The sequence below is a fragment of the Pholcus phalangioides genome, unplaced genomic scaffold (assembly GCF_987345545.1).
Source record: "Pholcus phalangioides strain wild (caught in Gottingen) unplaced genomic scaffold, Ppha-v1.0 ptg000004l_1, whole genome shotgun sequence".
Taxonomy (NCBI): Eukaryota; Metazoa; Arthropoda; class Arachnida; order Araneae; family Pholcidae; genus Pholcus; species Pholcus phalangioides.
This window is the reverse complement of record NW_028301597.1, coordinates 13,499,255-13,520,214: the sequence shown is the minus strand read 5'-3', so window position 1 is coordinate 13,520,214 and position 20,960 is coordinate 13,499,255. Positions and strand designations below refer to the sequence as shown.

The window sequence follows — 20,960 nt, the reverse complement described above, 5'->3', positions numbered from 1 at the left end:
TATTGATTACATTTTTCAAGTTTTATAGTGTAATACCAGCCTTAGGCCGGGATTAGACTATAAAAGTTTTGTAAAAGCTCTTTGATAAAACGTGAAAAATTCAACCAATATTATCTTATTGGTTGAATTTTTTGAATGCAAAATGTGTGTGCGTGTGTGTGTGTGTGCACCGGTTGCATTTTCTGGAATGCAACCGATGCGCCTATTGGTTGAATTTTTCAACTTTCATAAAAGTTCTTTTATAAAACTTTATAGTATAATCCCGGCCGGATTACACTATAAAAATTTTATAACAATTATTTAAAAAAAAGCAACTAATAAATTTATCGGTTGCATTAGAGCAAATGCAACCGATAAATTTATTAGTTGCTTTTTTCAAGTTTTATAAAATAACTTTCATAAACCTTTTATAGTGAAATCCCATCCTTAGATTAGTCACTTCTGAAATATAAAATTTCATTTTTTAAGTTTATAGACTGAATATTGAGTAAAATAAACTTGTAGGTATCGGGGGAACCACCAAAAATATTCAAGTGCTAGGGTCTTCAAACGACTTAATCCGGCCCTGAGTGAACGTCGTACGGGGATAACGTTGTTTAATAAAAGTATTTTTTTTAAAGTTTAAAAAAATTAACAGATTAAAAATTTAAAAAAATAACAAATATTTAAAATAATATTTCAGATATTTATATTTTTAAATAATTTTAAAAATTTAAAAAGAAAAAAATTAAAATTTTTAAATTAAATTTGAAAGTTATTAAAGTATGTAGTCAATTAAATATTCGTAATGAACAGAACGGCTTATCATTTTTGTTCCGTCAGTGGCCGTTGTTGGCAGGTTTTATTGTATAAAATTGTAAAGTATGGTCAAAAGGCAGTTAAAGTTGCTATATCTCAATCTCAGAACGAAACAAAGGGATAGACGTATGTAGGTACATTATATTAATGAGCAGGGACCATCATATGGTGTTTTATGATGGTCATTTTATCATTATGGCAAATAATTAAAAAAAATTCCGTGAAAAATCACCTTCAAAAAGTAGCCAAAGATGCGGACGAATTCGCTCCGCATCCGCATCGTCTGAATAGCCCCGAATAAACCTATTGTCAAAACTTCTATGTGCGGATGCGGAGCCCGCACTTAGGTTTTGACACATGCGGACGACGTCCGGACCCGCATGAACATTTCCTAGGTGCGGAGATTTTTCGGCTCGTCTGAAAGGCGCAGTATATTCCAATTGTTAAAACTTCTTCCGGGCCCGCATCCGCATCCGCATCCGCTCCGTGTGAAAGGGCCCTTAGGATCGTTCATGCAATCACATTTTTAAAGCAAACCCTATTAATCGCGATGGATTGAAAGGGTAACATAACATCATTAACATTGATTTTTATTTGATACAAGGTGCATAGGAAAACCCCTTTACCCTGGAATAATTCGCGAGTCATTGATCCTAGAGGCATACTTCCAAGTGGGAAAAGTATCCAAATAGCGTGCAAAGACATCAGATGCGTAATTCATATTTCAAGGGGGCTGTATAGTTATACAAAAAACTAACGTTTTATTTGGCCGCTACCCTGTCCGAAAAACCAATTAAAATGTTGCTGCCCTATCCCTCCTGATCCCAACAAAAAAAATCTTGTTTTTCAACTGCAATATTCGCCGAGGTATTTGATTTCAAAAACCACTGAGAAAATAAGGAAAAGAACACGTGTGAAACGTAAAATGAGCTTGTCCGTTAGATTATATGGCTCTATCCCTCATTTTCAGCTATTTTCGTATTCAAATATTGCAGTTAAAGAATCATTGGCTGAAGCTTCACGAACGTTCGGACACAGAAGAGATTGAAGAAAGGGTCAAGTCCAATCACTCTTGCCGTACTTGGTTTTCAACGCCCTCCACCGACAAAAAATTGAACCATTTTTTTCTGCACCAAAAGAAATCCCCCGTTAGTGGGAACAACTTTTTCGTAAACCGCATTCAAATACAGTGGAACCTCGATAAGATGATGCTTTGCAGACCAAGAAAAAAAATATTTTTTTGTTGGGCTAAGGCGAGACTGGGCAACAACTTTCTCTCTAATTCGGAATTTTACATAGATTTAATATAACCATATATCGCGCATGCACAGTTGTTTTTTGTTTCCTACACCTAACCACGTGACGAGTGGGTACTTTCACGAGTGGTAAGAAGAAATTTCTTATTATTCCAATGGTTGAGTGGACACCGTAAGTGTTTAAGAAATCGCTCGACATGCCGAAATCCTGCTGTGCTTTTGGTTGCAATGTATCACTTATTAAAGGTGGCAAGATTTCCTTTCACAGGAGAGTTATTAAATTTCTCTTTTTCCTTTTCGTATTAATATTTATTAATTGGATGTTTGTTCCGCGAACTGTCCCACCGATAGAGGATTGGCGCACAATTTAGATTTAGTTTCCGATGAAGGTTTTTTGGTTTCTTATGCGTTAAAATACATTATTTAGATAAATAAGAATGTTTATTGTCATTATATGTTGATTTAAAATGAATATATTACGATTAACATTTTTTAAAGTTGATAATTTTGTGTTTTCGAATGAGAAATATGTTTGGCGCGCAAAGTTGGCGAGATTTTGGCAGTTTGTCAGATGTGTATAGTCTGGGTTTGGAATGTCCGTGAAAATTAAATTTTCATCTCTTATGGCAAATTCGTAGGCGTTTCTCATCCAACTTTTTTTCTTGATGTTCTGGCCATGGCCCGCATGGCTGCGGTTCAGGAATCCGCACAATTCACATTTTTTTTGGTTTTCTTAATTTTAAAGCCACAAAACAGGGTCTCGTGAAAAAACTGGCCTAGGATCCAGGGACGTACGTGAGGAATGGGGTCATCGGAGGCTATGAAAAATAAGAGTGGGAAAAAAAAGAAATTTATCTAACAAAAATAGAATTACTGCACTAATTTTGATTAGGAATTTCATCTGTGAAAGTTAGGTTACTTATCGCTGTTGTATTCTAAAATGTGCTTCATTTCCGCTTTTAACTAAAGCCACGATTAACACGAATCTAAATTTTCTTCACTCATTACAACGAATGTGTCACCAAGTACGAAGATAGCGCTCCAAGTTATGGATACCATGGTTTTGTTATTCAACACGTCACGTCGGGGGTGCGTTTTTCAAAAAAAAAAATGGAGGGGGGGGGGGACCGGACAAGAGGACGCGCAGTCTAGTTAATCTTATATCTATGGATTTTTATGACAGGGTGACCAAATAAAAAACTAGTTTTTAATTTTAATAACTATACAACCCCCCTTGTAATATGAATGACATATCGAATACACATAATTTGGATACTTTATCCCTAATTGGAAGTATGATTTTAGGTTCAGCGTTTCCCGAGTTATTCCAGGCTACACGGACTTTCCTATACAATCTGTATAGTTTTTTTTTTTCGAAGACTGGATTAAGTTTGCAAACGAACTAATTCGATGATAGTAAATTACAATTAAATTAAAATCCCTTTGAAGGATCATGTCCATAAAGGGGCAGCGTAGGGACATCTTTTTTCTGGTCCAAAATTTCTCCATGCTGTATTAGTTCACTACACGTACAGGAAAAGTTAACCTTTTTTTTTGGGAGGGGGGGGGGGGATACCTCTCCGAAGAGTCAGTATTATTCAGAAAATGGAAGGTAGTCCCCTCCCCCTCTCAGAGAGGTTTCACTGTCCCTCAAAAGAACGTAGAAACTTAAACCATTGTGATTATAAATGTTTTGTGAAAGGGAGGAAAAAGCAAAGCCAAGGACGCATATACAATCCACATGTTAAATCATTTCTACTTAGGGAGAAATAATATGGACGATTCGAGTTTTCATTTTTGTTTCATATTATGCACCCACGCCCATTCCCCTCTTGCTCTTGGGTAAAATGGCCTCCGCACTAAACGGGCTTTCTTGGGGTAGGCATGACACGCGATTTCAATCTTTCTTAACGCGGTTGTAAACGTCACGAAGCAGATCTGGAAACCATTCATTCATCGGTCGTTTCAAATGGTAGATGCGATTCACCCCACTTCCTCCTTAACAGCCTGCAGCAAAGAGAATCTCTTGGAACAGAAAACGAAAAGAAATTCGTTCTTCCCATGAAAAACGGCTCCTCGTAATGGCTCCGCCGGAGCGGGTGTCTACGGGAGAAAATGAGAAAGCATTAATAGGGGGAATCCCTGCCGAGAAACTCCTTACTCACAATAATATTCCTTGTTCTCGACAGAACAGTATTGTCTCCAGCATTTTACAAAAAATCACTCCTCGAGTCTTCCTCCAAGGCTGGAATGAAGTTGCGCAGAAACGAAAACATTCGTCAAACTGAACTGTCCTTCCAGTTTTTTAAAATTTTATTTACGTATTCTTGGTTTTGGCAGGACCGGAACTACGGAGAGGTGATAGAGGCGATTGCCAGGGATGAAAATCTCGACATACCGGCAAATTTTGTGAGAAACAAAAAAAAAACAATCGTTATCAAATCATTAAATTTTACAGTGAATGGGGCGGCAAAAATGCATTTGTAAAAATGAAAAAAGATTTATAAACCGTATAAAAAAAAATGCGGGTATACACACCATAGGCGGAGATAGACTTGGAAGTCTGGAGGGGGCACGGCCATAATTGCTGGGAAGGGGGAGCACGATGATGATGTTGTCAATTGATCAGTCGACTCCACCTTTGACGTTGGGGGGGGGGGGCGGGCAATTCCCCCCCCCCCTGACCCCCCTGTATCTCCGCCCATGACACACACAATTCGTAACTACTACTCGAATCGAAAATAATAGCAAGCTCACCTGATCTAGCGCCAGTTTCAGTTCAGCGGATTGCTGTTGTCCCGCGAGAACCATATCCCTGCTAAAATCGTGCATGCTGAGGTCGTTAATGTAGAGCCCCGTGTGAATCATACCGTCAAGGTCACGCATTCTAAAATGATTAAAAATAATCGGCTTATACAGTAACTTAATTTTTCGCTAATCGAAATTTTAGTTTCGTGAAATGTTTGAGTTAAAAAAAAGCCGAATTTCTCTCTCTCACACACACGCAAAACATTTCCATTTCATAAACCGCTCTAGAAAACGATTCGTAGAGTAAAACGAATTCGCCAATTTTTTCGGGATAAAAATTTTCGGCTAGAAATAAATTTTCCAAATGTTCTTTCTTTATGAGATAGAAAGCGCCTGGATTTCTTCGTGATTAGAAATAAATAGTGTTGTAAATGAAACATTGCTTAGCGAAATTTATTGGACATGACTTGGCGACCGATTTCGCATCCCTACTAAATGAATAACCGAAATACACGAAACCGAATCTTTCGTTTCCGTTCGTCCTTTCGACTTTGACGTGGAAAAGTAAAATATGCTCTTTCTCTTTGCAAGTAGTGATCCAGACAATGTCAAAATGGGAAATTCGTCATGCAATTGAATACTCATTAGAAGTAATAGATGATGCAGTTGACAAGATGGAGTGGAGCACGTTTCATTCAACTAAGTGAGTGACGTTGAAGAGAGATCAATTTCCTCACTTTAAAGTGTAGTTCCCCCAAACTTATTGGTGCATCGATCGGCCCCCTTCTTCAAAAATTTTTCTTCTCATCGCCCCCCAACCCACACCTATCTATAGGATCCTATATTAAACCCAAAGCTTCTATCGCCCAAGCGGGCGAAATTGCCCACTTTGGAAAACACTGCTTTAAAGAAACAACAAAAAGCTTCCTCCGTTTCCACCCTCAAGTTTTGGTCAAAGCGAACGTGTTCAAGAGTTCGAAAATGCCGAAAATTTTCACCTGTAACGAGTTACTATTCATGCTGTATAGGTATAGATATAAGAGAAGATCCTGCTATATATATCTACTATACTGTAAATATATCTACTGTAGACATCTCGTGATAGTGCACTGGAACTTACAATGTTTCGCAAAGAACAGGTTCAAAAAATATGTATACTCACACGGGTGTCGCTAAATAAACCATGTTTGTCCATTCTTCCATATACATCATTTGTCCTTTCAAATGAAGTAGCTTGTCTTGCATTCCTGCGAAGACATTCGATCAAACATATTATGTAAGTAGCAAGAAAAAAAGTTGTGAGCTTTTCACTGAAATTGTTCCGTTGCGAAGAAACGAGATCTCATTTAATCACTTCAGAAATGAATTGAAAATTGTGGCAATCCAAGAAACGGAGCGAAGGTAGAGATCCGATTAATGATGGTGCATCTAAATTCTGAAAAGTATTTTCAAAATTGCTCGTTTTCACGATACCCACTGCTATTTTCACCGCGATATGCAATGTTCATTCCCAGGAATTTCCGTATTTCTTCACTCCACGGTTAAAGGAAAAACATCGGGGGGGGGGGAGCGAAATTACCTTAATATTATCGAGGTGTTGATTATAGTTTTCTTAAAAGAGTATAGTACAATAATTACTTTATATTCACGAAGTAAGATAATTCATAACAGTGTCTATAATTAAGTTCCCTTATCGTAACTGCTCAAGAGGAAGATACAATGCATGCCGCTTAATGTAATCACATCGGATTCTGGATTCCTGATATAATAATTAATCTAGGCGCAAATATAATGGGCAAATCCCTTTTTATACGCAAAACTGGTTGTAAAATTTTAAATCATTCCGCTACATTTACTGTGAATCATCCTCTTTCACGTTTTTTCTTTTTATTATTATACTGTTCTAAAAAAGGGGTTGTTTTTTTTGTTTTCAACTAAAATTATGTTGTTGTTTTTTTCCCCCTTTTTTCAATTCAGTTATTGCGAGAACTTAAAAAAAACTATACAAATTTTTTCGTTCTACCTGTACTAGAAATGTGTTTAAAATATTTTAATATGAAATATTTTAAACACACGCCAGGCATTATATATACTAATGTTTTCCACTAAAATGCTCTTTTCTCAAAACTAAGCTTTTTGTTAGATAAGGAACCAACTCGTTCAAACACCACTCGTTCAAATGTCTTGAAACATTGTGTGTCTCTCAACACTATGGTGTTACATACTTTAACGCGAAGATTTTTTATTAAAATTATTTTTAAAAAATTTATGGCACAAAATATAGGTAAATTTTGGTGATTTTTGAAAAAGTTGCATGTTTTTGAAGTTAAAATTCGATTAAAAAAAACCAACAATTAAAACCCTAAAAGCTCAAGTTAAATTGTATAAACATATTCATAGTATTTGAGAAAAAAATTGAGTGCCTAAAATGAACAGAAAATTTTTAAATGTTCCTTAAAGGAAGGGTATTTTTCCCATAGGAAAGCATGAAAAACCAAGACCCCCCTTAATGTACCTTTCCTGTACTATATACAAGTATCATTGATTCTTTGAGAAAGTTTTTCTGCCAGAGAAGAGTGAATTTGGTCAACTGGAAGAAACTGACCGATAGCTGAAGGAGGGGACTTTTTAACTTTACATTTGCTTCTACTATAGAAAGTCCATTGCAAACAGCGGCATACGTACAAGAATCGTAGCGGCTACTACGACCCGTTCGTTCACTATGAGCTTTCGAGCCAGGGGGCACCCAGACCACATCACCTTCCGGCGATATCGGCCATTGCCCTTACGGACAAAGGTATCTCTGCACACCTTTTATTAAATAAATATACAAATATATAAAAAATAAATCGCCAAAAATTATACTTAAGATGGCGATAGATCAAATGTTAATACTTGTATAACGATTCATTAAAATCACATCAATTGGCTCACACGATATGAACGTCCACGATAGCAGAGCGTCCTGTCATGCTGATTGAATTGGTTTTTTTCTAATTGCTAATTTTATCTAATTTAAAATCATCTACTTGTGTGTGTGTGTGTGTGTGAATTGTCGGAGATTATTTGATAGTCAAAATCTGTCAGGAATCATTATTAGGATGCAGCTTTAATAAAAATCATATTCCTAAGCTGGATCAAAACGGTGTTGTCTACATTTCTTTGCCTCCACTAGTTTTCTTATCCACTCCAACTCGGGATCGCAGTATTCTGGATCTTGGCCGTGTCATGGGCGGGGACGCAAGAATTATCACCGATGGCCCGTAGATGGCATGTCGTCTTATTTGCGACTGGGACGTTTGCGACCGAATCGAAACCACAGGGGCAGCTAAGGGACGGTGATGGGGATCTAGGTCCTCACACCTCTTTCCGTTCTCAGGCATTTTCGTGTTGACCTTTGACCTATGGCCATCTGCGAATTTTCCTTTTTAGCAAAAACAGGAAATGAAGAAAGGTGAATCCAGTACGTGTAACAGCACCCAAGTTCAAAATGTTGTATTTCAAATCAGTTTAAAAATTCATTAAAAAAGTTCGAAGAGAAGTTTGCTTTTAAACAAGGATGGGCTCGAGATACACATGCTAAAAAAATAAATTTAAAAAAAGAAACCTATCTTGATTTTTTTACTGCAGATTTTACATTTCTCGTGTAATCTATGGCTTTTTTTCCTGATTTAACTGGGTATTGTTTCGGATAATTTTTCACAAGACTTCGAGATTGCAAACCAAGAAGCGGTTCGACGGACAAAGACTTATTTACAGAACAGAAATTTACACGTATTTACAAGCTAATCAGAGAGCGAATAACTTTCTCGCAAAGTTAAATCACAACTGACTTTTCATCCAGTCTATCTCTATTCGAGTCTGGCGTCTCCATTCCTTATTCTCATTCTCACCATGTTTATAGGTCTGCCGAAACTTCGAGAAAAGGAACATTCTACAAAATTCCAACTTCACAATTTCAAGTTGGCGGCGCCACCGTACGGAGGTGCGTAACCATTGTCTGTAGGGGCGGGACCTTCTAGAATCTTCCCACCAGTTCTCCACCAATCGCAGCTTTGTCCGATAAACCGAAACCGGTATCAACTCTCGTTGCCAACAGAAGATTGGGATAAGGACTTGCGCCATCTATCGTCTATAGTTCGTAACATTGCCCCCCTCTTAGAATTGCTCGTCCCGACAATTCAGTCCTTAGATCAACGGGTTGCATTCACTGTGGTAGGAGGTCAGTCTGTTGAAGTAGACCACCATGCATTTCGAGGATGGCGTCTTCTAGATCCGAACTACGACGTCGTTCAGTCTGTTCACGACTCTGTACGATCCTTCCCATGACATCTGAAGTTTCGGGCACAGTCCTTTCCGGCGCTTCGGGTTCCACAGCCAGACGAGTTCTCCTTGCTTGAAGTCATGAAACGTGGCCTTCGCATGGTAGCGGTTCTTCATCTTTTTGGAGCCGATGTTGATCTGGTGTCTGGCGATTCGATGCATGTCCTCGAGGCGCTCCTGGAGTCCCTGGACGTGTTCCTCCGGTGGAAGAGCAGCATCTATCGGTCGCAGAAACATCAGATCACCTGGCTGGCGAAGGTTCTCTCTCATCAGCGATGGCGAGTATCCGGTGCTCTCGTGGGTGGTCCGCGGTAACGGTCGCAGGATGTTCGGGGTGATTCCTTTGCGGGTGGCGCAGGCGTCGCAATTCTTGCACCACTCGTGCACATTGGTCCTGGATTTGTCCCCACAGAGCCATTCACGGACCTTCTGGAGAGTCTTAATCATGCCGAAATGTCATTCCGATCTTTGTTAGACTTGTGGAATCTGAACAGATGTTCCGAAAAAGGCCCGTGCTCTTAAAACTATAATCTTCTCTTTCTTTGCCAAACCTCATTACTCCAACGAACTCTTGCTTGGATCTTGTACGCATTCTTTGCGGTATTCAGATCCCAGCGTGCCTGCCAAACCGATATCAAATTGGCCTTGATCATTTGCTTCCCAAAGCTACGCAGCAGTCGTAGTTCTTCAGTAGCTGGAAGATTGCTTCTCCGGAAGTGACACTCCGCTTCTGCCAATGTATCGGCTTGTTCGTTCCCGTATATTCCCGAATGTGCGTTCACCCATTTGAAGCGTACTTGACTGTTGGTACGCGCGGCTACTCGGCTGCGACGTGCATATTGATGTGAGGAGCGTTGGTTCAATATCGCCCACAAGCGAGAGAGAATATCCGTGAAAATTTCAGTTGGTTTCCTGGATTCCGCAGCATAAACGATAGCATAATATAGCATAGTTCATTATGGGTCAAATTGATAACATGTGTCAGATAACTATAAACGAGGTTTTTCATGTTACGATGCAGGTCTGTTCCGTACTTGGCGAAAATGATAACATTATCCGTGATTCCAATAAGCCGCATTTGCTGTATCAGAACGTCTTAAAACGAAAGAAGAAAAGTACGTAATTCAGAAAAAAAATTTATCACTTGTGCAACATGCTTCAACATCCTTCACCAGTGGAAATTTCCTCGTATTCATGGTGATCCACATACTCAATTTTGCAAGACGCGACCCAACTGCTCAAGCTTCATAATAAACATGACAGAGAAACATCTTCAGAGAATCGTTTACGTTCTCATTTTGTTCAATGATAATAATGTAAAGTTGGATTTACGAGAACTCGCTTTGCTACGAACAGGGCGATTGCGCACCAAAAGCTTTTCACCGGAGATTTTCGGTCATTACCTCAAATGGTTACCAAAATTCTACCCATCTCTTCATCAAGAAATTTCTACAGATTCATCTTTTTTCCGTCGAATAGTTACGTACGTCTGTAAACATTTCTGATTTTCAATTACGGACAACGTTTTTATGTACACAACATAAAAGATATGGAATTTGCTTTCGAAAATGAGAAATACAGGAGTAATTGAAGTCTTACTTCCTTCGTCATCTTCGTCTTCGTCATCGGACTCAGAAATTGGAATTATGCGCTCGTGGTCATCGTACTGGACTTTTATAGGCTCCACCGACTGCAGTTCAAATACATTGTTCGTGTGACTGTGGATCTTGAACAAAGAGATAAAAGAAAATTATAAGTTGATTTACTCTCATTCGCTTACCTCTTAAATGCTCACTTTTTTTCGAGCTGATCATGTTTTTCATAGTTAATCGCGCTCGTAGAAAGTCTGAAAAATCATTAAAAAAAGCTATCTCGAATTGGGCTGTTTATACAGGACCTTAAAATAGCCGCGTAGGGAGCCTCAAAAATCACATATAAAATAAATGTATTGAAGTAATGTTGCATTCCAAATGTATATAACTACCTTCTTTGTGATTCAAACTATAATAAGAAAAAAAATCGATTACAAACTTGAAGGCAAAAAAAAAAAATGCAACAAATCATTTTAACAAATCAGCGAAATCACAGTCACGCCTGCTTTGCAATAAACAACGAGTTGTTGTCGTTAATTGAAGCATCGACCTACAAATTCACAGTAAAGAATATAATCTAACCTTATTTGCGAAGGCGATTCTGAATTTTTATCTTCAAACTGGCTGCAGTAATGAACGTTTAAAAAGAACCCTTTGTTCGAACAACTTTTTTTTTTTTGGTTAGAAACAATGGAGGTCAAAGAATTTGTTTAAACGCAGGTTTTTTTAAATTCAGGGAAATAAGTTCTACAAAATTGTGGAATTTAGAGCAAATAGATAATGAATTGAAGATTAATTAAGGAATAAGACATAATGGAATTAACCGGAACGCCCACTCGGACATGTCATAGCAGAAACCTTTAAAAGGATTTTAAAAAAGAAGCCCATTTTTGGCATTTATCGAGATTTCAGCAAAATGCAAATAATCTACTACCATCTACTGCGCATGGAGTTTCGCGGACGATATGCAAATAGACTTACTGCTCTCCAGGAGCACTCGATTAAAGGTTTGACGAGGTCAAAAACCACAGTTAGCTTTTTGCCCACGATATTAGGCATGACGGCCTGTAGACTGTTGCCGATAGTCTTCACGACTAGGTATTGGTCGAAGACCACACAGAAAGGAAAAATTTCGAGAAATAAGAAAGCCTTGACGGGCAACATGTTCTTCTCGACTCTCTGGACGTTCTGTCGACGCTCGGTCTGGAAAGCACGATTGTCAAAAGTAAGCTGCATCATCACGTGGAGGGTGTCGAAGATGGTCTCTTCTTTTAATACTTCTATGCGCACTTCGGTCTTGTAGAAATGGCGACCCACCTCCTGAAACGGAAAAAGAATATTATGCGTCGAAATACCCTCGTACGCGCTTACACGATCTTTTGAATCTAAAATTCACAAATTGCAACGCATAATGCAATACAATTAACAACATGCTTAGTGCTAAATTGTTTGATATATCTTCTGGGTAGCACTCATTTTCAACAATCCCCATCGCATCATTCCTTAAATTTATTTCCCAGCATTTACCTCAATATTTGCCAAAATGTCGTGAGTAGAATTCGGACAGAAAAAAATCTATCCCAAATTATTTGCATAGCGGTTATTTCTGCAAACGATGACTTTAGGAACATACAAAAAGTATTTTTTGTAACATAGGTTGCAAAAAGTTTTCAAATGACGTGTGATTACTCAAAACGTCTTAAATTTCCTAAGAGGTTGCATACGTAAAAAAAATAGAAAAATTAACCTTTTATGTAAACCCTGTGTGCTAAAATTTCCAATCGGTGAAATTTAAATGCGGCTCTTAAAAATCATTTTGAAAAAATGTATGGTTTCAAATGTAATATTAGCGATGATATTCGACTTTGAAGTTTTCAACAATTACCACCAATGATTGAGTGTGTGGTTCATAAATTGCGAAATAATTCAAAGTTATAAAAATTCTGTAATTGTGAAAATAATTGTCAAAAGATGTAATTGTTATTCATTGCGAATGAAAAAATAAAATAGTAGAGTTCATTCTATTTGTGTAGAGCTCCTAAAAATGGCAACTTTTGAGCCAATGAAAATTTGCAAACAGTTGCCAAAAACATAGTTATTTTATACCTCGATAAATATTATTACATTTAAAAATATGAAAGGTTTTGCAAATGACTTTTCAGAGCGGGATCTACTCTTCGATAACTGAAACACGGAGACTGTATAAAAAGTCAATTCGGTCATTTTCTTATGTGTACGACCCCTCAAACAAATTTTGAGGTTATAAGTAACTGGACGTCATTTGAAAACTTTTTGTAATTGAAAGTAGGTTTTTAAAGTAAACGGTTACAGAGATGTCCACTATAACATGAATATTCAAGCACTTACCATCTTTTCTTCAAAATATGGAACATAGATGGAAACACCAGCAGGAGTGTAAAACAAGCACAACTCTGACAACATAAATACGATGCCTAGTCCATTTTCGTGTCTTGGGGAAGCAATAATTTTTTAGGTTGTCAATACAAAGGCCATAATGAACGAAGAAATAAAGACGTTAAGGGGGGAAATACATGATCATTTTTGATCATTTCTGGCGCATCATGGTCATTTTCTGTACACGAGGGCTAATTAGACCAGGACCTACAATTTATTGCCGCTTCCCAACGGCAGCCTATATTTTACGCTAATCGAGAGGTTGGTACGGGGGAATACATCCAGTCAACAACGGGGAACGTTCAGACATTTCGAAATTGATAGCGGAGGAAGGGGCCAAAGAACGACAGCGGCGAATAGCAAAGAGATTGTCCTGAAGCTAAATATATACTGAATCTATAAGAGAGTTCTATTTTATAGAAACTTCCTGAATTTTTTCTTGCCCAAAGCGTGTTTCTTTGAAATTTCCGGAGTCCGGCATCTTTTTTTTCACGCCAGTTGTGGTTGCCTGAAACATTTTGCGGTTTGTGTCAAAAACAAAGACATTTTATTACCTTTGCCTACCCCGCGTGACGACGCTGGCATCGTTGGACGTCCCTTTTATTAAGGCCTATCCATACACATACAACAGGTCCCTGCAGGTAACCGCTTCGTTAAAAATTCCGCAAAGGAATGTGTACGAGGTGCATGCGTGATTAATTAGGAGCAGTAGAGATATGCAATATGCAAACAATTTGGAACAGCCTGCGGAGAACGATGTTGTCTCGAATATGACTTTTAACAACGCACATGCGATATATTTCTGTATAAATGATGAAAGAGTCTACTCACAAAATCCAAATCAATAAACGAAGAATTGCAGACGAACCCCACTTCGTAACCCGACTTATAGCGAACCTCTGAATATAATGAAGTTTTTGGTCATGTTGTTCCCGTATTTATTACCTTTCAGCTTTCGGCTCATATATACATTGCAGTTTACTAAATGTATAAAATGATTAGAATAAGATCAACGCGAGAGTCAATGGAGCGTGTCTTTGAATCTACGCTACTCCTTGAAACAGTGTTCGCCAATACGCATCTAGGTGCATGATTCACGCATCGAAATTCAATTTCGCTCCTCCGAATTTCGTTTCAGGAGTGAAAATACTCCATAAAATTTTAAGGATTCTTTTTTGACAGAGTTATTTCTTTGTTTTTCATTTTAAAAAAAAATCCCTCTTTTTCTCCAAAACTACCCTTTAAAATTATCGAGAGGAGTGAAAAACTACTCTTCAAAATTATTTTTTCGCCACAAGAAATACTGGGTTTTTAATGTTGATAAAAGACCGGTAGCTTCTGTATCCTCTGCGTGATATGAGAAGAAAACTTCACAAAAAAAGTCATTTAAAAGACTGAAATTTTTTTACGGTTGTTTTTCGAATAACTTTTTTTTCTTTTTTCGAAAAAAACCGAAAACATCCCGAGAAACGAATTCGATAATAACCCGATCCGCCAGCTGACGAACAGACGTCAGGTCAGTCAAGAGCCTCCTCGAAAGTTCAGTATTAGCTTCGGTATTTGCAGTGTTCCTCAGCAGTATCGAGAGACGGCATCGTTCTGTAAGAAGCAAGTTGACGAATCTTATAAAGCCACTGCAACCGGAAGAAACGCTCGGAGCTGCTGCTTACAGTACAGAACATTTTAGCGTCGTCGTCGGATTCGGTCCCGTTCGTGATGTTGCCGGCAAAAGTAAAAGTGGAGCACCCGTCTCTTGTTCCCAGTCCCGTGCCAACATCATTTCCATGTTCTGATACAACGCGCACTGTGGAGCCACGGTTGCAGAACGTAGTGTCGTCGGCGAACTTGGGTTGCAGATTGAACCTAAAGGAGATAGCTCAGCACGCGAGGAACGCAGAGTACAATCCCAAACGTTTCGGAGCTGTCATCATGAGGATTCGCGAACCGAAAACGACGGCACTGATTTTCGGCACCGGAAAAATAGTATGCACCGGAGCCAAAACCGTGCCGCGCTCTAGAATAGCCGCGAGGAAATTTGCCAGAATCGTGCAGAAGCTTGGATTCAGGGCGCAGTTTCAGGAGTTCAGGGTACACAATATTGTGGCCAGTTGCGATTTGGGATTTCCGCTCTGCTTGGAAGTGCTCAATTTAACTCACTCTAATTATTGCGCCTACGAACCGGAGCTTTTCCCCGGCCTCGTGTATCGCATGGTCAAGCCGAGGATAGTAATTCTGGCGTTTCTCTCTGGTAAAATCGTTCTCACGGGAGCGAAGTTCAGCTCGGAACTATACGAAGCGTTCGATAACATTTATCCCGCTCTCAGAAAAATTAAGAAGCCATAGGCGAAACATTCTTTTGTCCACGTCAACAACTCGTGTATTTTCAAGAACATCGCTTGCATAAACATTTTGAGAAAATTAATTTATAGCAATTTTATTGTGAAATTGTTCGATGTGAAAAAATAAATATTATATACATATATGTCATGGCAGTTTCCGAGTTTGTCCAGTTCATGAAGTGGCCAGCAACTCTGCGCGTGTGTTGAGCCTGCGGTCGAGCTTTAGCAACTGTCGGACGGAAAGATGTCGTTGCTCTCCTCACCGAAATCACACACAGTTACAAAGATATTCGCTTTCTTTCAACACTTTCTGAATTAAATCACGAGGTTACCTAATCCAATTTGTTCTGCGAAAGCATTTAAAAAAAAGAAAGAAAGAAATATATTCACCCTTATTTGTCCGATGGTGTACCAGAGGAAACCTCTCCTCGTGCTCCTGTAGTGCAACGTCAGGCCCGAAGGCGTCTCGTTTTCGCAGAAGAAAGAAGGTGCCTTCATCCTCGGGTAACTGAATTTCAAGTATTCGTGTAAGTTGTCCAGGCCGTTCAGGAAATCTCTCATGTGCCGTCCGAGCACGCCGAGCACCCGATCGTATCCGTACTGTCCGACGAACGACACGAAATACTTCCCCATCGAATCCAGAAATTCTCGTTCCGATACTCCTACAACCTGTTTCCATACGTAAAATTAAAAAGCAATCATGAAATAAACATGCCATCCTATACAATCGATATACATTTGATCCGTTTTATATATTCCGTAAAATATCGCCCCGTGAAAAAGTTTTAATCTCAAAAATTTCTGAGTGTGTGAGTTTCAGTGGAGTTTGAAGAAAGTAAAAACAAAAACGTTTCGTTGTGAAATGTTATTAACGAAACTGAAAAATTGAATATTTTGGGATGTTGTCGCTTTCACAACAAAAGTGCAATGGATAACAATAATAAGCCAATCCCCTTTCATCTTTATGAGAATGAATTTCGGAGCAAAACCAATTGGCTTATAGACGGTACTCCTTTTTATCGATAAATTTTTTGAATGAATATCTGTAGAAATAACTTCGGGGAAAAAAAGATGTATTTTTTGTTGGTAGTGTTTTTATCTGTCCGTATAAAAATCAAACATGGAATGTTGATTAAACAGAAAAGATTTCGGCGTAAATAAACTAAGGAAAAAATGTAAATACTGTATATATAATAAATTTGATAACTTTCGCAATCGGTCTTGTTTGGGCCAGGTCATTCGTGACAGCGAGTCTGTCATGTTTCTGCCCACCACGACTTTTCTACATATGAACATCCCATTCAACCGGATATGCGTCAGATGTGAATCTTTCGTTAATTGTAGAACGGATATATGCATAACTACTCCGGATCAGAATAGTCTTCAACGACTGACAGTCGGCCATTCTTCCTCTTTTGCCCGAGGGCTTTTGTAAATGTTTGAACGGAGGGTGTGCCTCTTAAGCCGTAACAACTCATAGGTATCCATATATTTTTGGCTGACAAAAGCAGACTGTACTACTGTATTTGGAGAGGTTCCGAATAGAACAAAGATTGGATAAAATGGCTGTGAAACAGATCGCGAAATATTGAAGTTGAACGCAAGTTGAAAAGAAACTATTCCACCTCCTCGATTTTAATTAAATAGCTCAGTGCAAAAACACAAGCAATCTACGGTGAAAATCCTATACAGAAGGGCTGAGTATGCCCAGGGCATATAAAAGTTTTCGGCCGGACATGTTTTTTTCTTCTTTTTTACCACATGGTGAACGCGGGCATATTAAAGGAACAAAAATTTCAAGCACTTTCATTTTTAAATTTTTTCCATCGCGGTGAAATTCCACAGAAATTCTTTCTTTGGCAGCCACGATGCAAATTGTATAGTCAACGTATTTCGATATATTTCCACGATCCTAATATTTAACAGCCCGTTGCTGCTATATGGGCTCTCATATGCTGCAACTGGGCTAAAAATGAAATCACATACTGCAACTGGGCTTTTCTGGAAAACACTTCTAGGAAAATAGTATATCATAATGGTATTCGCGAAAAAAGAGAAAAACTTCTTAGTTTGTATAAAAACGTAAAAATATATTTTCAAAAAAATATTATAGATTATATGGGCCTTTTTTTTTTTTTTCATTATAAAGTGTCCGAAAGGGATACAAATTTTGCAATTGATTCTGAAACTGTAGAAAACATTAATGCGCATTTCTCTTCTACACAAAAACATCGGGAAAATAATTATCTGCCACAAGAATACGTGGCCTCTGCTGCCACCTATTAAATAAAAACTTAACTATCTGTTGTATCTTTTTTGAATGAAGTTAATTCCTGGTTTCAAAACCGGTATGCAGCACGGAAATGAACAGAATGTGTTGTTATAATCTATTTATATAAAATTGATTTTCTGTGTGTGTGTGTGTGTGTTCTCTACACAAATCTACAATTTTAGATCGGTCGTTGCCAGATTTTGCATATATACCAAATGGGACCCGACTTGAACGATAGGCTACTTTAAAATTTCGTCAGAGCAGGGCAAATGCCCCAAACGGGCAAAAAAACTGTGGGGCAACAATGATTTTCGGGTCTCAACAATCACTTTCGGAACGTTTACTTTGGTTACCGTGGTTCCCTAGCAATGCGTTTCAGACGTGTTTATGCCTTTACAATGGTTTGTTACTTCTCTAATCCTGTTACTATATGAATAATAAGATATGCCTTTATAATGCTTTGCCACATTTTCAATACTCTCATTAATGAGGCTTTTTGAATAGACGTCATAATCATCATCACTTTGAGGGTCAGGTAAAGGGTGATACTCATAGATATCAGTGTTAAAATTGCCGATTTTAATGTAGAAATGCGGAAATTTGGTGGGGTTTTCTGTCACATCGATAGTTTTAAAAATTGTATTAAATACTCGATGTTTGAAATATTGAGTTCACTTAGAGATAGATATACGAAGCCCGGGAGATTAAATATGAAGTAATTAGCCGGACCTACTTTCGAGTTGGATATCCATGCAATAACATTGATTTCTACTTTTTATTTATATCCCCTCAAGCATGAAAATTAATGACATGAATGTCACTCTCCACTTGTTAATACAAGATATACAGAAGACTGGATGTTGTGAAGATATTTATTACTTGAGATGTTAATTTTTTAAGGAAGGAAAAAAACTCATCTCTGCCTCTACCGGGAGTCGAACCCGGGTCCCTCGATTGCCGGACGAGTGCTCTGACCACTAAGCTACAGAGGAGATAGAGATTTTCCTTCGCTAGAGCGTATATATGCCGAACGGAACCGTGCAATGGACTCTATTTCCTCTGTAGCTTAGTGGTCAGAGCACTCGTCCGGCAATCGAGGGACCCGGGTTCGACTCCCGGTAGAGGCAGAGATGAGTTTTTTCCTTCCTTAAAAAATTAACATCTCAAGTAATAAATATCTTCACAACATCCAGTCTTCTGTATATCTTGTATTAACAAGTGGAGAGCGACATTCATGTCATATATATAGCCCTCTGGTGGCTCGTCGTCCATGAGCTATTAGCTGATCGGTTTCACCGTCCATTGCACGGTTCCGTTCGGCATATATACGCTCTAGCGAAGGAAAATCTCTATCTCCTCTGTAGCTTAGTGGTCAGAGCACTCGTCCGGCAATCGAGGGACCCGGGTTCGACTCCCGGTAGAGGCAGAGATGAGTTTTTTCCTTCCTTAAAAAATTAACATCTCAAGTAATAAATATCTTCACAACATCCAGTCTTCTGTATATCTTGTATGAAAATTAATGTCTCCATATTGTCTTTTAATATTCAACTGCATAAATTCATATAGTTTAGGTTGCTTTAAAATTAATTATGGGCCCCGTAAAAAGTACATCGAAAAAATTCCACAGCTTTAATTAAGCATTTTTTAAAGCAGAAACAGGCAGAGACGGGGATAACTTGAAGTTCAAAGGGGGTGTAATCGAAATACCTAGCACCAAAGAAAAAATATAAATTCATTTCTACGTTTCTTTAATTCTAGATTTGTTTCTTTCATGAGTCACGCAGGAAGTCGCCGTATTGATCAACTTAGACACGGTTTGTATGTCCCTCAAAGAAAGTGAGATATCACGTGATCCAAAAAAGCCTCATTGAAGAAACCCCGGGCAGCGCCGGGTATTATAGCTAGTACCATATATTATTCGTTTTTAGGCTGCATACGGGAGAAATTTCATGTGCCAAAATACCGATTAATATTTTTTTTGTTTGACGCTAAATTACTTTTTGTAAATGGCAAAGAACATAATAAACTGTATTTTGGCGCATAAAATTTACACTTTACACCGGTAAGCAACATGAAAATAAAAATCATGGTTTCATACCACATGGGGTTCATTTTTATTCTGCACATTGGTTTAAAACAAACAACCATATTTTTTTTTTAAATTCAAATACAAATACAAATACAAATACAACGCCACAACAGGCAAAATGCCCAACGAGGTGGCTGATAAAAAGATGCCCATAAAAATATGGTTGTCATATGTTTCAAAAATACAGCAACCCCATTAAAAATGCAATTAACACAAATTACAAACAATATATACACATGATAAAATATTATACAATGCCCATAAAGAATACTTATGGTTGTCTTATTCTAAGAATGGATAGCTTCTCGATTTACCCCAACATGTTTATCGTATTTCTTTTTAAACGTGTCAATTGTGTTACAATTTACTACCTCCGGGGGTAAGCTATTCCATTTATTAACAACCCTATTGGAGAAAAATTCCCTGCGACACCATAACCTTGCATTGTCCCTCACCAATCGATACTGGTGTCCCCTTGTAAAAGCAGTCGATTGGCGGTGTACTAAAAGTTCATGGTCCATCCTATCCATCCCATTGAAAATTTTGAACACTTCGATCATATCTCCTCGACACCTGCGTTCATCCAATGTAAACATATTCAAAAAATGAAGTCTTTCTTCATAACTCAAGCCCCGTGTGCCAATAAGGACACGCGTAGCTCTTCTCTGCACCCCTTCAACCAAGTCTATGTCCCTCTGTAGGTATGGTCTCCAAAACCTTACAGCATACTCCAGTCCAGGACGAACTAAGCCTCGAAAAAGCGGAAGAATGACTTTAGGAGAACGCGAAGAGACCTTTTTGAAAATGAGACCAAGCATTCTATTCGATTTTTTGACAACCGCTGAACAATGTTCAGAAAACTTAAGTCGCTCGTCAATGAGAATTCCCAAATCGGTGACTCTAGTTGCATCCGGGATAGTGACACCATTCAACTCGTAAGAGAACCGTGGGTTGTTCGAACCAAAATGAGCGACCATGCACTTATCTACGCTAAACGTCATGCTCCATTCATTTGCCCATGCTGCAATCTTGTTTAAGTTGGTCTGGAGCAACTCCCTATCGCTTTCATTTCCGATTACCCCCATTAGCTTCACATCATCTGCGAATTTGCTAGTAATTCCATCGATA

General features: G+C 38.4%; 2 protein-coding genes across 2 annotated transcripts in view; one reads left to right on the top strand and one right to left on the bottom strand.

The window, feature by feature from the left end:
• LOC149086564 (soluble guanylate cyclase 88E-like) overlaps positions 1-20,960 on the bottom strand; it is a 101,056-nt gene that overhangs the window by 54,773 nt on the left and 25,323 nt on the right. The window contains exons 2-6 of the mRNA XM_089230921.1: positions 15,862-16,140; positions 11,699-12,037; positions 10,725-10,851; positions 5,965-6,049; positions 4,812-4,941 (exon numbers count right to left, since the gene is read on the bottom strand). Of these exons, the coding sequence (XP_089087047.1) occupies positions 4,812-4,941; positions 5,965-6,049; positions 10,725-10,851; positions 11,699-12,037; positions 15,862-16,140 (960 nt within the window). The remainder of the gene's footprint in view (positions 1-4,811; positions 4,942-5,964; positions 6,050-10,724; positions 10,852-11,698; positions 12,038-15,861; positions 16,141-20,960) is intronic.
• On the top strand, positions 14,849-15,475 carry LOC149086565 (uncharacterized). Its single transcript, XM_089231764.1, has one exon. It carries the CDS (start codon positions 14,849-14,851, stop codon positions 15,473-15,475), a length of 627 nt encoding a protein of 208 aa, XP_089087890.1.

What these genes read in the sequence shown, in the direction of transcription:
- LOC149086565 (XM_089231764.1), top strand. Translation starts at nt 14,849, where the DNA reads ATGTTGCCGGCAAAAGTAAAAGTGGAGCACCCGTCTCTTGTTCCCAGT.